Source organism: Castor canadensis, chromosome 1 (genome assembly GCF_047511655.1).
Source record: "Castor canadensis chromosome 1, mCasCan1.hap1v2, whole genome shotgun sequence".
Lineage (NCBI taxonomy): Eukaryota > Metazoa > Chordata > Mammalia > Rodentia > Castoridae > Castor > Castor canadensis.
In genome coordinates, this window is record NC_133386.1 from 142,690,921 (window position 1) to 142,707,888 (window position 16,968).

Here is a 16,968-nt window from a genome sequence, read left to right on the forward strand (position 1 = left end):
AATTTTAATGATCTTCTGGCAAAAGTGGTCATCTTTTACTCTCTCGTATAACGTTAGATATTTTGTTTATTTAGACATTTTAATATGTCAGTAGGAAATACTATCTCTGTTTTTAAATTTTGATATGATGTTGGAAAGTTTAAGTAAGTGGACGATGATTTGTAAGTGTCATCGCTGGACTCAGGTGTCTTCAGGACTTGCTATTCATCAGGGAAGAGGAGCAGCTTTGCATTTCTGCGTTCGGCCTCCCTTGCTGCCCGGAGGCCTCGGGTGGCCACACGACTGTAGTCCACAGGATCTCACGCCGCTGGACAAGTCTGTGGACAATTCGGCCCCACCCGCAGCACCTCCTCCTCCCCCGCCGGCCCCGCCCCTCTCCCCCAGAGCCTTTCAACTTTAGTGGAGGAGGAGGCTGCGGCAGCAAGGCTGCAAATCCTCGGCTCTGATCCAGGCCACAGATTCCAGGTTAGTGAGCAAAACCATTTTCCGGGCAGCCGCCACTGTGCGGACAGTTTGACTCGCCCTACAGGTTGGGTTGGGGTTCACGGGTGGAGGAAGGGTGGGGGAGTTCTCTACAGTTTTGAGTTCATTGAAGACTTGGAAGGGAGCATAAAAGAGGCACCTTTGCAACTAGAGGCATGGGCTATGGTAAAGGTAATGAGAGTTAAACCCCGATTCTGGAAGCTAGGGATGTAGGAAACTCAGCTCTGGAAGTTTCCGTTTAGGGAAAGACTACACACCTCGGTCTGGCATCTACTGATTAAGAAATCAGCACTCCCTCCCCAGCTTCAGTCCTGCTGGCAGCTCCAGGAAGTGAGTATGGCTCATCCTCCGCCCCAGGAGGCCGATTCTCCCAGACGGAGCGAGACGAGCCACCCTGCGACCCGCTGTCTGCTAGGCCTGAGGCTGGAGGACAAGCCGGGAGGATCTGCCTTTGTGGAGCAAGCAGAGCCAAGCAAAGCCTGGTTAAATTCTGGATGAAAGACCAGGGCGAGGCTCTCTGCTCCGCGGGATTAAGTTAAGGCTCCCTTGTTTGCTCATTGAACCTTGACCACCAGATGCTGGTCACATCTGGAGCTTTCTGGGGATGTCTACTGTTCTTGACTGCCATTTGCCGGTTCTGGCAGAGAGGACACGGTGACAGTGAAAGAGATGAGGTCCTTAACCTTTCAGAACTCGCAATATAGATTATTTTGTTTTTATTTCCTTATCTTACTTATTATGAATGAGTTCACTGATGTTGGGGGTATTTATTTACTTAGAAAGTTCTGTAGTCCAGGCTGCCCACGAAGTCACTATCCTCCTGCTTCTGCCTAGAAGGTGTGGGTCACCTCTCCCAGCGAGGGGAATTTTATTTAATCAATCAATCAATCAAGAGAGGAACGGGTGCTTAGAAGCATAAATGCTGACCCCAGACTAGGTAGTGCAAGGCTGTAACCCCAGCTTCTTGTGAGGCAGTAGTGTCTTGGGTTCTAGGCCAGTCTAGACCATGTTAGCCAGATCTTATCACAAAAACGAACTATTTTGTTGAAACTAAAAACAAAAGGGCTGCAGGTGAGCTCAAGTGGTAAGCTGGAGGTCCTGAGTTCAATCCCCAGTGCTGCTAAAAGTAAATAAAACTTAAAAAGAAGAATCTTTGCCTGATTATCTAAAGTATGGGCTAAAATACAGATGTGTAGTGAAATAGGAAATGAGATCATATGTGTAATTTTAAATTTTCTAGGAACCTCATTAAAAGGTAAGAAATAGGTAAAATTATTTTATATATTTTATAAACTCTACATGCAAAATATTGAGACACATAATCAGTTTTTACTATTTTTATTAGCACACAGTAGTACAAGGAATTGTGATAATTATCTTTGTGATAATTCCTTCAATGTGGACAGTATACTTTGTACAAGTTCACCCTTTCTATTATCTTTCCTTAACACTCCTCTCTCCTCCCTCACTTTTTCAAAGTGGTGCATTTCCTTATGCTATATCCATATATATTTATGTAACATACTTTGATCCTCTTCTCAATTTAAATTACTAATGAGATTATTTTTTCTTACAAAATCAGATGTGTGTTTTATTTCATACTTGAATACTCATTTCTTTTTTCTTGTAGCACTGGGGTTTGAACTCAGGGCCTCACACTTGGTAGGCAGGCACACTTAAGCTTGAGCCGATTCACCAGCCCATTTTTGTGGTTTTTTTTTTTTTTTTTTTTTTCCCAGGCAGTTTGCATTGGGCTGGCTTTGAACTGTAATCTTCTGGATCTCTGCCTCCTGAGTAACTGGGATTACAAGCATGAGCCACTGACACCCAGCCTGAATACTAGTTCTGACAAGCCAGTTTCCAGTTCTCAATAGCTATGTGTTGCTGTCACATTGCCACCATGGTTCTAATTTATGCTTAGATCAGAAGCCAAGCCTGCCACAGGTGGCTCACGCATGTAATCCTAGCTACTCAGGAGGCAGAGATCAGGAGGATTTTGAATTGAGGCCAGCTTGGGCAAATAGTTTACAAGATCCAATCTCAAAAATACTAAGTGCAAAAAGGGCTGGTGGAGTGACTCAGGTAGGAGAATGCCTGTGTAGCAAGGGTTGATACACAGATGACACGCAGGAATTTTCAGCTATTGAGGGTCTTTGGGTCCTCCCTGAGAACAAAAGCAGAGGTCAACTGGAGCAGCAGAGTTCAGAAAGGTTTTATTTGTAGAGAAGAGAAAAGGCTCCATGGGGGAATGAAGGGGGACCTGGAAACTGGTGGTCCCGTGGGTCAGGTTTGGAAATTGGGTTATTATAGCCATTTTTTGTATTGCCCGAGGGTGGAGAGGTCACTCGGGTCTTCTGAAAGAAGTGTCTCCTTGGCCGATTATCACCTTTTGGACCTCTTGCAGTCTGCCCTTCAGGGTGAGGTTTTTCGTTCAAGTTCCAGTTACCATCCCCCCCCCCAAAAAAAAAGATCAGAAGCAAAGTCTTTACTTTTTCTCATTGCATTTTTGTCAGCTCTGTTGAACTATATATGTAGTAAGTTATAGATTTTAAGCAGACAATTCTGTCTTGACATTTCTTTTACCCTCACATTTCTTTGTGTTCCTTTGCAGTTCATCGCTGCTCTCTCACATCTCTGGGCCCTGGCTTCCACTAATGTGCTTTTTATGCTGTATGAATTTAAAGAAGTTTTCCAGAATATCATATAAATGGAATCATTCTGTAACTTATCTTTAGTGGAGACTTTCAATTTGCATATTGATTTTGGGATTTAGATACATCCTGTTGCATGCATCAGCAGTTTTGGTTTGATTGATAATCTCAATTTGGCCTAAAGCTGCCTTCTTATGTTTTAAGTATGGCTTAAGGTGTTCATCTTACATAATGAAATGTAGATTGTCATCTACTCTTGTAACAAGTAACAGAATCTCAGCCAATCACAAGCAGCCAACTTTTGAAACTGTTCAAATACGACAGGAAGAAGACAAAAAATAATCATGCTGTCTGTACCTCACTTCAGTTTTTTGTATGTCACTTCCTTTTTAAATTTTTTTATTAGCATTTAATAGTTGTATATGGGAGATACAGTGAAACATTTACATAAATGCTTACCATTTATCTTTATTAGATTTGACCCCTCCATCCATTCTCCCTCATCTCCTACCCCCTTCTTAGAACAATTTCAACAGGTTTCACTGTTCTATTTTAATATAAGAATACAAAGCACATCCATGTTCACCCTCCTTCTCCCTCTCTTTTTGCCCTCCTCCCTCCTTCTGGTACCCAAACAGGACCTGTTTTATCTTCCTGTCCTTCATTTTTTTAAGTGTATATTGATTGTTCAAGGGGGATTTCTCCTTGGTATTTCTCTTCCTCAACAGAATTGTGTATTCCAAATACAATTTTACCAGAAATGAAAGTGTGTATATGTGGGTACTGGGGGGGAGATGGAGTAGACCTTCAGTTAAAATACTATGTATAATATACCACAATTATTCTTGACATTAACAATTTCATAAATTAGCACATCTGTTTCTATACTCCAATGCCAACATCAAGTCCAACTGTAGGCTTAGTAGTAAGTTATAATTTGAGATTCAAATATTGTTAATTACTCATTTTTTGTGGTAGGTGTAGTGGTAGGCTCTGGGATGTGTGGAAGGGCAAAAGATACTGGGCCTCTGTGTTCACAGTCCTTATTTAACAAAGGCAGTAGGCCCTCATAGCACATGTGCTGTCAGGTGATATGGCTGTGACAGGACATATTAACATACCAAACAAGTGCTCACTTTCCCACAGCTGTGATTAATTTTGTTAAGCTTATGTGATTCCAATGAGTACTGGTAATTAGATGTCCAGGGTGCATTATTTTAAAAAATAATATTCTGGGGCTGGTGGAGTGGTTCAAGTGGTAGAGCACCTGCCTAGCAAGTGTGAGAGAGACCCTGAGTTCAAACCCCAGTACCACCACCACCCCTAAAAAAACTAATAGTATTCTGTATCCTCTGTGGAGAAAAAGAATACAAAGGAATAATAAACACCTCAGATCTGTAGCCTGAATGTTTACATTCAAATAACTTATTCAACCTCTTGAAGTAGCTGTTTAACCTATATTTACACAACTATGAAATAGGATCTAGGGGACACTCATAGTGTTTTTTTTTTTTTTTACTCATAGTGTTGATAAAGGTGATTATTGAGTTATTTCATGTAAAATAATTACATTTTTTTGTCCAGTAGATAATGGTTTTCAATAAATATTTAATGTTAGCAATGCTCTTACTAGGCAGGGCAGAAGAGGGTGAACTGGTCCAGGACTTGCAAGACAACCACAGAACACCAGGTGGCAGCACTCAGGCCCTGATTTCAGCTCACTAGATCTGGCGGCAATGCCTCACAGTCACCTGCTTAGCTATATTTGTGTTCTATAACCTTTTGTTTTCCATTTCTGGGGCACTTTCTTGTGATAGAAGAGTTGTTACTAGAAGAAAATTAGATTTTTAAAACAACGTATCAGACTCTTAAGATGGTAGAGAATTGGTAGAATTTACAAGGCCTTCTGGTCTTAGATCCACACTGGCCATTTTGCATCAGTGTGTATCTGCTTTAGCTACAAACCACCTAAAGACAAATTATGCAATTCCACCTGCTCCCACTCACCCTACAATAAGATCATGCCTGGGACTAATAACAGTGTACCTTCAACTAGGCAGTGAACTAGTCAAAATCCAGTCATCAAAGGGGATCGCTCCCATTTCCACGCTCCAAAAGCTCTGGCTCTGTGGTTGACTTTTATTGCCTTTAACATTGACCGTTGTTTAAAGTTGTGAGACTGAGGACAGAGGTTTGAACAAGGTCCTTGAAAAGATTAGATTACGCCAACTGTATGGCTGAAAATTCATGATTTTACAAAGTCACTTAATATTCTGTTTCCTTCTAAGGACCAAGGATAAAATTATTTATGTACATTTGTCCTATGAGGGATAAAGCAAGAAATCACAACTGGTTATCTAAGTCTTAGTTGTGAAAATATTACCTCCCCTTATTGTGGTTATTCCTGTTTCTTCGGGCTTTCCTAGGGAGGTGAGCAGGAGGGATGAAAGGGCTCATTGCAGAGCAATAGGTAGATATGTCTTCACAATCAATGATATCTTTGATTTTGGATACCAGATAAGGGAGAGAGATGGCAAAGAGATGAAAGGACCAATCCTCTGTTGACGGAAGAGGAATTTATAGGTTTTTTTGTTTTTGTTTCTGTTTTTGGTACTGTGGTTTGAACTCAGCCTACACCTTAAGCCACCCCACCAACCTTTTTTTGTGATGGGTTTTTTTAAGATAAGATCTCAGGAACTATTTGCCCTGCTGACTTTGAACTGTGATCAGGAGGCTGATCTCTGCTTCCTGAGTAGCTAGGATTACAGGCATGAGCCACTGGCACCTGGCTTGAGCTTCTAGCTTTTAATTCACCCAAAGGTGAGGACCTGAGCATCAGCACTGTACTAGCTGCACAGGTTGCAACTCTGAATAGAAAACAATGTCTCTGATGTCCTGGAGCTTAATATTCCATGGGCGGATTCAAACAATTAAAGATATCAATACATATATGCATGGAAACAGCGCAAGGAATCTCCCCATATAGCTATCTTTATCTCAAACTAGCAAAAATGATGTGTTTTTCTTATTATCTTTTATATTTTTTTCTTCTACAAAATCGGAGAACAGGAGGGTGATACATGTTCTGCCTAGAGGCAGAGGATAAAACGGGAATGTGGGGGTGAGGGTGGGGGTGGGGGTTGCTGGAGGGGTGGGGGGTGGGGGCAAATAATGTAGACACATGTAAGTAAATGCAAAAATGATACCTGTTGAAACTGTTCCAGGAAATTGGGAGAGGGAGGCTGAAAGAGAGCAGTAGAGAGGCGAATTCAAGTATTTGACACATTGTAAGAACTTTTGCAAATACTCCAATGTACCCCCACCCAGCGCAACAAAAACAATTAAAAAAAATGTTGATAAGAAAACAACAAAGCTTGCAAAGAATGGTTGTGTGGTAGCCACACTTCAGATAGGCCAGACAGAGAAGCCCTTCTGATAAACTGTAAGAAGTATGTGAGTCATGCAGATGTAAGGGTGAAGGGTCACTCTTGCAACATAATAGCAAATGTAAATATCTTGTGACAGAGGTGTGTTTTGCTGCTTTTAACACTGAAAATGTGGGTTTTTTTGGGGGGGAGGGGGATCCTCTCTTCTGCGGAATATCCCTTTGTCTTTCCATCCAATAGTGTTGCGGGAAATTATGAGCTGAGATAGGAGTCTCTGAGGCAGATTAGCAGGAAGCAACGTTTATTGTGCTGGCACAGACCTAGCGGACTCCTGTCCAAAAGTTGAGCCCCCCAGAACAATGGGGTCTCACCTTATATACCCTTGCAAGCAGGTTACAAAAGCAAAAAGCAAAGCTTAACCCACATATGGCTGCATGTGACTTCATTGGCTATTTCACTTCCCTAGTGCTATGTGACCTTCATGTTTCAATTCTTTAAGTTTTATCTCTTGCTTTGCCATCCCCTCTCCCTGTCTTGTTTTCAGAACACCAGCCTGTCTGTTTCTTTTCTGGCCTCCCTTTTCTTGCTACAATAGGAGTAAAAATAAATTATGATCATTTCTCCAATAAAGGGTGGAAATTGGTGTCTCATATGAGTTGGAGTAAGGAAAGTGCTGAAAATTAGAATGAGATGCCCTTGTTATCTCAAGTGTGTGACCTCTATCCAGTACTATATAATACATATCTTTTTATTCTCCCTCTTTCTCAGCCTGAGTTTTTTCTCTTCTATCTAGGATTCTATAAGCAGAAACCATCTTAGAAGCCAAGGCTGTGCAGGCAGAAGCCAAGAGAGTAGCTACAATGACTTCAGCCGTCCTGGTAGACATCCGAGATGAAGTAACTTGTCCTATCTGCCTGGAGCTCCTGATGGAACCTCTGAGTATAGACTGTGGCCACAGCTTCTGCCAGGACTGCATCACAAGGAATAGTGAGGAATCGGTGATCTGCCAAGAAGGGAAGAGCAGCTGTCCTGTGTGTAAGACCAGCTACCAGCCTGGGAACCTCCGGCCTAATCGGCACCTGGCCAACATAGTGAGGAGGCTCAGAGAGGTAGTGTTGGGCCCTGGGAGGCAGCCAAAGGTAACTCTTTGTGCACTCCATGGAGAGAAACTCCAGCTCTTCTGTAAGGAGGATGGGAGGCTAATTTGCTGGCTTTGTGAGCGTTCTCAGGAGCACCGTGGTCACCACACATTTCTCATGGAAGAGGTTGCCCAGGAGTACCAGGTGGGAACCCAGGATGGAGGGTCGACAGTGGGGGGGTCTGGTGGATTGAGTTTGGGGGACTTATTGGCAGTGAGAATAAAGGAATATAGTGCTTTGTGGTCAGGTCCTTTGCCCAAGGGAAAGAGAGTTGGCCTATTTCTGTTGATTTATGTCCCCTGTATATTTAGTACTTTTTCCTTCTTTGTTTTTTCATCCCAAGACAGGACAGACTTCTCCTGAGGTGAGGTCAGCATAATTTCTGTCTTGTTCATTTCATGTCTAATACTGAGACAATGTAAATTTTGAACCTTCTTGACCTGGTGTGCTTCTTCCAGGAAATGTTCCAGGAGTCTCTGAAGAAACTAAGGAGAGATCAGCAGGAAGCTGAGAGGTTAAAAGGTGTTATAAGAGAGAAGAGGACATCCTGGAAGGCAAGAATGATTCCTCCCAAAGGTGTCCTGGGGTAGGAACCAGGGCTGTTCTTGGGAGCTGAGGACAAAGGAATCCTGCCCCTGAATGTCCTTCCTATGGCTATAAGGGCTTCCCCTTGGAAGTCTGAGTGTAGATTGTGGCCGCAGTCCTTCATGGCATCCTGTCTAGATGACTACATCCTTCCCAAGCAAGGATGTAAAGGGACATTGGGCAGGGGGTAGATAACAAATATATCAAAAGTGAACAGGTTTTTGAGACAGCCACAAAGGGAAGGAACTATGACCAGAGGTAGCCCCCTACTTCATAATTCTGGGTTTTTATAGTGTCAGTCTCTGGCCTCCTGGGAATGACAGGTTGATCATGAGCCAATAATTCTTATTTCAATACTCAAAATTGGAATTGGAGACTAATACAGAGGCATTGTAAGCCAGGAAAGCTTCCTGAAATCTAAACCTCATCCAGGAATCACAGTCTATATCAGAATGCTTGGACAAAATAGACTGGGGCTATTGGTCTGGGAAGAGTAGGTTCCACAGGCCTGCCTGAGCAGGCATTTGCCCCGTTTCTCCCAGTGAGGCTGGCCCATCCCCCATCGCGGACTCTTAGCCCAACAGACAGCATCCTGTTTTTCTTCCCTGATGCTGAAGAATCAGATGGAGCCTGAGAGACACAGGATCCAGACAGAGTTTAATCAGCTGCGAAGAATCCTGGACAGAGAAGAACAGCGGGAACTGAAAAAGCTGGAGGAGGAAGAGAGGAAAGGGCTGAGTATTATAGAAAAAGCTGAGGGTGAGCTGATCCATCAGAGCCAGTCCCTGACAGAGCTCATCTCAGACCTGGAGCGGCGGTGCCAGGGGTCTACAGTAGATCTGCTGCAGGTAAGACTGGCGGAGGAGCCGCAGATGTGAGAGTCAAGAAAAACAAGCCAACTATTTTCTGGGACACAGGACTAACATCCTTGTGGGGAGAAGAGGGGAAAAAAAATCATTTGTCCCTGTAGTGCCTCCTACCTAATTAACTGTACAGAGGTCATGGGTCAAAGTATAAGATAATTCATAATGTAAATACTAAGGAAAAGTGCCATTTTTGTTTATTATTCATTATGGGTGGTTCAGAAGTTTATCGAATATTATGAAGAAGATCTGCTGTATCTGGTGATGTTCTAGAGGTGACTTTCCCAATCCAAGCACTGTTGACATTTTGGGCTACATAACTGCTGTGAGTGACTCTTCTGTACATTGTAGGAAGAATATTTAATAGCATTCCTAACTTCCACCTACTATACCTCAGCAGTATCACCTCAGCTATGATAACCGAAAGCCCCTCCAGACATTGCTGTATATCTCCAGGGTTAACATAGCTAACTCCACCCCAGCTGAGAACCACTGCACACTAGGCATCTCATGTCTCTGTTGTTGTACTGGAAATTTGTCAGGTGCATTTCATTCAGTTTAGTCACAGGAAAACACATGCCAAACTCAAGTTCTTAGAGATTATGTAATTACCAGCCCTTCTTTACTTTCTCTTCTCTAGGGTAGAATCATTTAGCATGATGCAAAAATAGATATTTGAACACATCTTATGGGGCTAGAGTTTGTGTGTGTGTGTGTGTGTGTGTGTGTGTGTGTGTGTGTGTGTGTATGTGTGTGTCTTTGTGTCTGTATGTATAGTTTGGAATGGTGCAAGGTTTGGAGAGATTGATGGAGGAACTTGAACTAAAGTTGATACTTGAATTGCAGTTAGAAATTTTCTGTGTAAAATAAATAGTACAGCTATGAGGTAAAGGCATGACATGCCTTGTGATATTTTGGGCACTTCAAGCTGTTCCTTAATTTGTTTGCCTTTCACTTTCATCTAACTCTTCCTTTACTGATAGAATAATTATTTCTTATTCTGGGGTGCAGTATTATAGTCACTTTCACCTGACTAGAGCTTTCTTCATTCACTGTTTCATTCTGTTCTTCTTGTATTTTTGTCTTTATTTTATTTATTTATTTATTTTGTGGGACCAGGCTTTGAACTCAGGGCTCCACGTTTGTAAAGCAAGCACTCTGCCATTTGAGTCACACCTCCAGCTCATTTTAGTCTGGTTGTTTTGGAGATGGAGTCTTGTGAACTGTGTGCCTGGGCTGACTTTGAGTAATGATTTTCCCGATCACAACCATCCAAGAAACCTAGATTACAGGTGTGAATCACCGGCCTGACTTGTCCTCATTTTTGACATTAGGTTACCCTAATCCTTTTTTCTTCACTCTTTTGTTCTAGCTCTTTCATAGACATCTCAAATTCTAAAAATGTTTCTTTAAAAGCAAATAAATCATCAATTTGTGTTGCTAATTCAGGTACCTCAAACCCATTAGTAATGGGCCTTTTAAATTGAATGTTATCTAGTTGATTGTTTTAGAATTCTCCCATCTTAAACATATTCTTCCTTCTCTTTTCCACATCTTTGTCACATTATCTCTTATTAAAATTTGACAATCCAGATATAAACTTCAAAATGTGAGCACTAAGAATAAAGCCAACATAAAAGAAATAGGAAGTGGCATTTTGATTTGCTCATTTAAATTCCTCAGCACACACAAGATATAAGATTGGTACAATTCCTGCTATGTGATGTTGCACCCAACCCCTCTACTACTTTCTGTATTCAAGCCAATTTGAGTTGTGTTTCTGTGCAAAACAACCACAATAGTCCCAATACAAAGAAAATACTTATTCCTATGTTGACTTTGTCTTTGGGGTTGTTGAGGTTTATTGAGCAGAAGTTAGGAAGCTGAGTAGGAGGCAAATGGTTAATTCTGCTGAAAGAAGAATTAACAGCAGGTGGCTGAAAGAAGTTAAGGTCATAAGCCAGGTGCAGGTACTCAGTCCTGTAATCCTTGAAACTTGGGAGACTAAGTTAGGGAGCAGTGCTGTACACGGGCAGTCCTGGCAAAAAAGAAAGTTTGCAAGACCCCATCTCAGTTGGGTAAGAGAAGCTGGGCATAGTGGTGGGTGCCTCTCATCCCAGCTATCACAGGAAGCTTAAATGGTAGGATTTCAGCCCGATCCTAGTGGCTCATGCCTACAATCCCAGCTTCTCAGAGGCAGAGATCAGGAGGATCATGGTTTGAAACCAGCCTGGGCAAATAGTTCTTGAGACCCTATCTTGAAAAAACCCATCACAAAAAAGGGGATGGTGGAGTGGCCTAAGTTGTAGGCTCTGAGTTCGAATTCCAGTACTGCAAAAAAAAAAAAGGTAAGATTTCTATCCAGGCCAGCCTGGATAAAAATCAAGATCTTATCTCAAAATAACCAAAGCAAAAGGACTGGTGGCATGGCTGAAATGGTAAAGTGCTTGCTTAGCAAGCTCAAAGCCCTGAATTCAAAATTCTTGTACCAAAAAGTTCAGTGCATTAAATGGAAGGGTCAAAGACAGGATATCAAGGTAGTTTACAACAGTATTTTGTCTAATTTTGGTGACTAAGCAGATGCTAGCATTATTCAGGAGGATGGAAGACAAGAGACAGAACGTTTGCAGGAATACTAAGTTTTCTTTGAAGCATCTTGAGTTTGAAGTGCATGTATCTTATTGGCTGCCATATTTATTAATCTGAATCATGCATGGGAGAACAGATTTAGAGATCATCAACATGTGTGCATTGTAGTCCAGGAAATGGTGAAGTAAGCAAAGGTAAGATAGACGGTTACAAAAGAGGAGGTTTAAGAGGCAGCCATATTTAAAGCAACAATAGAATGTAAGCTTCCAGGGGCAGGCACGATGCATGGCAAATAACAAATGGTGTACATACATAAATTATACATACATACAGAGCTGTAAAATTGGAGGAAGTAATGGATCGATCATTTCCTGATGTCTTCATATATGTTCTTAAGGTCTTTCTGCCTTGAGTTGTATTTTTTTTAAGAGACAGAATCTTCTATAAAGCCCAGGAGCTGGCTTCAAAACCATGATCCTTTTGCCTCAATCTCTCTAGAGCTGGGATTGTAGATATGCACCACCATACCCAACTGGCACTGAGTTTTTATATCTGCTTTGTACTCTCACTGTTAGGGTCTTATTCCTATTCGTTGCATGGGTATTGGAAACAGGAGCAGGACATGACCTATTACTCCTTAACTTAATCTGTCTTTTCCTCTCCAGGATGTGAACAATGTCACGAAAAGGTGTGTGAAGAGAAGATGGAGTAATTCTTTTGAGATTGACAAAAGATTTCTGTACCCGTAGTCAGTGTGGGGAAGGGGAAAAAAATCTCAGGCAAGGAACATTCAAGACTGATATCTTGAATTGCACATTTCATGAGAAATTTGGGAATCCCAAAATAAAGGAAAATGGCTGGTTTTCATGGTAAGAGAATTGGAGACAATACTGTCACTCAGAATAAATGCTTGTTATGTCAGTGACTCCTCTTGTACTGTCACCTGACTCCCTTTCTACCTGCGTTCTGCCCTGGTTCTCTTAGTTATCGCTACCTCAAAGCACACAGAGACATTCTTTGTGCCTTTTATCAGAGGGCAATTCAGTCTATATTGTTTTCTAAAGTCTGAGAATTTGCTCTTAGACAGTTGCCTTAAATTTCCCTTTCTCCCCTGACTTTGGAATAGTCCCGGTTTTTCTGCCTGGTTCTGATTTCCGTGTGTCAATTCCAGTAAAGATATAAATGTGAGAATGGGAAGAATGGCTTTGGCCCTGGAGGAGAACATGTTCTTTTCTCTAGCACGTAATCTAGAATCTCATCCAACAAGGCTCCTCACAGACATAGGAAGTGCAGAGCCTGTTGTCACTCTCAACTCAGAGGTGAGGATGTCTCCCTTCTCCCACTGGCATAAGATCCCCAGAGACAATGACCTCTAAGATGCTGTTCTGAGGCTTTCCTCCTGGGCTTGTGGAAGATCTGAGGCCTAAATCCACAGCATTGTGAAGGAAGCCCTTCATTTGATGCTCTCTAAGCCCCAGCAGCAGGTTCCTGGTGGTCTGTCAGTCCAGACATCTGAGTGCCTCCTGGCACTAACACTTGAAACATTTTGTATCTTCTTTTACAGTATTTCCCAGCCATTATTCTACTCAATTTCTTGCTATCTTTGGGACATAAATGTCAACAGAAAAACAAGGAAAGAAACAAAATAAAACTTTTGAAGGGGGTGGGCGGGTGGAGAAGGTTGAGTACTAGATTTGAACTCAGAGCCCTTATACTCACCAGGAAAGCACTCTGCCACTTGAGCCATACCACCAGCCCAGAGATGGTTTTTTTGGCAGTTCTGTTCTGGGGTTTGAATTCAGGGCCTCACACTTGTTAGGCAGGCACTCTTACCACTTGAAACACTCTGCTAGCTCTTTTTTGTGATGGGTTTCTTCGAGATAGGGTATCACAAACTATTTCCCAGGGGCTGTCTTTGAACCAAGATCTTTCTGATCTCCGCTTCCTGAGTACCTAGTATTATAGGCGTGAGCCCAGTGGCCAGCCCAGGTTTTAAGAAGTTAAAATCATAGTGAAGTTTACACAGCTTGTTTCTAGTCTAGGTCTTCTGGTCCAGTGCCAGGACCCTTTGCAGAGTGATGTTGACTTTTCTCAGGAGAGTGTTGAAATTCATTGATGGACCTAAGAGGTGAGGGAGACAGAGGTGTTGGTGGAACCCAGTGTCAGCACCAGGGGGTTCATAAGTTCTGTCCTTCCTAGGAGTGAGTTCTGGACCTTGAGGAAGCCCCAAGCTCTCCCAACCAAGCTGAAAAGTGTATTTCGGGCCCCAGATCTGAAAAGGATGCTGCGAGTATTCAGAGGTAAGATTTAGGGAAAGAGTTTGGTGTGGAATAACTGTAGTAGGAAGAAACGAAAAGGAAAGAGGGTATAGTTGGTATGTGAGAAGAGTGGCAATGAGGGAGGTCACAGAGGGAGAGACGTAGTGTAGTGTGTAGAACATAGACTCTTCATGCTTAAGAGGAGATGAAAAGTCTAATTCACATCTTCACAGAATTCCCCACTAGTCTCAGTTTTGTAAAGGGAGAGCTATCAGACCTGAGACCACTGGTTCTACTTAACATGTTTCACTCTTTTTCTTGTTGTAGAGCTGACAGATGTCCAAAGCTACTGGGGTGAGTAGAAACGGTGGCCTCTTTGATCTGTTGTGACTGATTCCCTTTCTCTTGCTCCTCCCCATACAAAGCTCATGTTTAAAGTGCCCATACCTCCCTTTTCCCTAGCTCCAGTTTCCCAACCACTTCCTGTGCCTCTTCCTCTGAGATCCTAGGACCCAGGTGCTTGTTCCCATCTAAGGCTGTTTTCCTTTTTTCTACAGTGGATGTGACCTTGAACCCACACACAGCTAATTTAAATCTCATCCTGTCTAAAAACCGGAGACAAGTGAGATTTGTGGGTGCTAAGCTGTCTGAACCTTCCCGTCTGGAAGAACATTATAACTGTAGTGTCCTCGGCTCTCAGCACTTCTCCTCAGGAAAGTACTACTGGGAGGTAGATGTGACCAAGAAGACTGCCTGGATTCTGGGCGTGTGCAGCAATTCAGGGGAACCTACATTCTCTTTCAACCAGTATCCTCACCAGCAGAATGCTTACTCCAGATTTCAGCCGCAGAGTGGATTCTGGGTGATTGGGTTGCAGCACAAGCACGAATACAGAGCCTATGAGGACTCCTCCACTTCCCTGCTTCTCTCCATGACGGTACCCCCTCGTCGTGTTGGGGTTTTCTTAGACTATGAGGCCGGCACTGTCTCATTTTACAATGTCACAAACCATGGCTTGCCCATCTACACCTTCTCTAAATATTACTTTCCTACAGCCCTTTGTCCATATTTTAATCCTTGCAGCTGTGCAGTCCCAATGACTCTACGTCGCCCAAGTTCTTGAATACTCTGCTGCCCCCATCCAGGTGGCTCATCTGACTCTCCTTTCTGATGTTTGGTTTTCTGAGTTCACACTCCTTCCTTTGAACATTGCCTCAATAATAGGATGTACCCAGTGACAATAGTGAGCATCCTTGACAGTTCTTGAAGTGGATTGGGAGAACTATCAGCATTTTACTGCGAAGCATAGGATTAGGTAGAAAGTTTTCACAATGCATGGAGTCAAATGTAAGAAATTCTCTTCTGTTCAAGTATTCTTTCCATTATTGAGATAATTGTGTCATTTTTATTGTTATTGTGACCAACCACATTCAGTTGGTTGAATTGTTAAATCTACCACAAATTCCTGAAACAAACCGTTATTATTTGCTATATGTAATTTGAGATTTATTTTTAGTAACCCATTGTTTAGGTTATGTTCCTGAACAAAACCAACTTGTAGCTGTATGTTCTTATAAGATGTTTGTCAGGTTTTATAAATTGTAATAATGAGCAAAGAAATCACTGTGTAAATGTATATAGGATTAAGTGCTAAAATCAAAAAATTCTTATTTAAAGCAATTCTTGTGGCTTTAAATTCAAATGGAAGGAGGCAGTTGTATCTTCTGTCTTTACTACAATCCCTAACCTTCAGCCTTCATCTTAAAATTTTAAGGGTTATAATCAAAAATGAAAAAGAGGACTTGGAGGTATAGCTCAAGTGGTAGAACAGCTGCTTATTAAGTGCAAAGCTCTGAGTTCATACCCCAGTAGTAACAAAAAAAAAGTCTTAAGTGGTAGACTTAAGGGGAGTGTCCTGAATTCAAACCCCAATACATCAAAAAAAGTTACAAAAATAAAAAAGAAATACACCTTCTAAGTGAACTGAAATTAAAAAAAAATGAAAGAAGAAGAAAATGATCACTCAAATGCAGATTTTTTTCTCCTAAATGGAACGAAGATGCAGAGAAAATATGAATAAATATAACATACTTTTAGGAAAAAAATAGTTTATTCTGATTTCTCAACATTCCCCCTTCCTTCATTCCTTCCTTTCTCCCTCCTTTTCTCCCTCCCTCCTTCCCTTTTGTGGTACTGGGGTTTTAACTTGTGCTTGCTAGGCAGACACTCTACCATTTGAACCCCTCTGCCAGCCTTTTTTGTGTTAGGTACTTTTTTTCTTTTTTTGCAGTACTAGGGCTTGAATTCATGGCCTTCACCTTGAGCCACTCCACCAGTCCTATTTTTGTGAAGGATTTTTTCATGATAGGGTCTCCGGAACTATTTGCACAGACTGTCTTTGAATCTCAATCCTGCTGATCTCTGCCTCCTGAGTAGCTAGGATTACAGGCATGAGCCACTGGTGCCCAGCTCTTTTCTTCTTTTTCTTTTTTGTGGTACTGAGGATTGAACCCAGGGCCTTTCCTTGAGTGACAACCCCAGCCCTTATTTTATTTTTTATTTTTACATAGGGTCTCACTAAATTTCCCAGACTGGCCTTGAACTCACTGTGTAGTCCAAGCAGACCTCAAACTTCTGATCCTCCTGCTTCTGTCTCCTGAGTAGTTGAGATTATAGGTATAGCTGAGATTACAGGAGTATTTCACTACTACCAGCCACCCCACCAACACCTTCCTTTCTGCCCTTTTTTTTTTTTTTTTTTTTTTTTGTCAGTACTGATGTTTAAACTCAGGGCCTCATGCTTACCAGGCAGGTGCATGCCCCAGGTCCTCTTTAGTTATTTTTTGGATAGGGCCTTGAATTTTTACCTGGTTCTAACCTAGGACCACAATCCTCCTACTTATGCCCTCCAAGTAACTGGGATTACAGATATCACTACCACACTGAGTTTATTGGTTGAGATGAGATCTTGCTTAAATTTTGTTGGGCTGGCCTTGAGAAGTATTCCTCCTGAT

At 42.0% G+C, this 16,968-nt stretch overlaps 1 protein-coding gene across 7 annotated transcripts; it reads left to right on the forward strand.

Moving 5' to 3' along the window:
- The first annotated feature begins 378 nt into the window (after positions 1 to 378).
- Positions 379 to 16,663, forward strand: Trim6 (tripartite motif containing 6). Of its 7 annotated transcripts, none has more exons than XM_074084557.1 (8): positions 379 to 465; positions 7,314 to 7,629; positions 8,118 to 8,213; positions 8,862 to 9,092; positions 12,362 to 12,384; positions 13,896 to 13,996; positions 14,282 to 14,308; positions 14,512 to 16,661. In XM_074084557.1, the coding sequence occupies exons 2-8, from the start codon at positions 7,381 to 7,383 to the stop codon at positions 15,075 to 15,077; spliced, it is 1,293 nt and encodes a 430-aa protein (XP_073940658.1). In that variant the 5' UTR covers positions 379 to 465; positions 7,314 to 7,380; the 3' UTR covers positions 15,078 to 16,661. The 7 variants fall into 7 exon arrangements, 6 of the variants coding, with proteins under 6 accessions (XP_073940658.1, XP_020020711.2, XP_073940651.1 ...); XM_020165122.2 differs by having other exon boundaries at positions 7,314 to 7,803; positions 14,512 to 16,660; XM_074084550.1 differs by lacking the exon at positions 379 to 465 and adding an exon at positions 518 to 654 and having other exon boundaries at positions 7,314 to 7,803; positions 14,512 to 16,660.
- The last annotated feature ends 305 nt before the right edge of the window (positions 16,664 to 16,968 follow it).

What these genes read in the sequence shown, in the direction of transcription:
- Trim6 (XM_020165122.2), top strand. Translation starts at nt 7,381, where the DNA reads ATGACTTCAGCCGTCCTGGTAGACATCCGAGATGAAGTAACTTGTCCT. An exon ending in CTACAGTAGATCTGCTGCAG is followed by an intron (nt 9,093 to 12,361) that starts GTAAGACTGGCG and finishes TTTCCTCTCCAG; the next exon opens with GATGTGAACAATGTCACGAA. An exon ending in GTGAACAATGTCACGAAAAG is followed by an intron (nt 12,385 to 13,895) that starts GTGTGTGAAGAG and finishes TGTCCTTCCTAG; the next exon opens with GAGTGAGTTCTGGACCTTGA.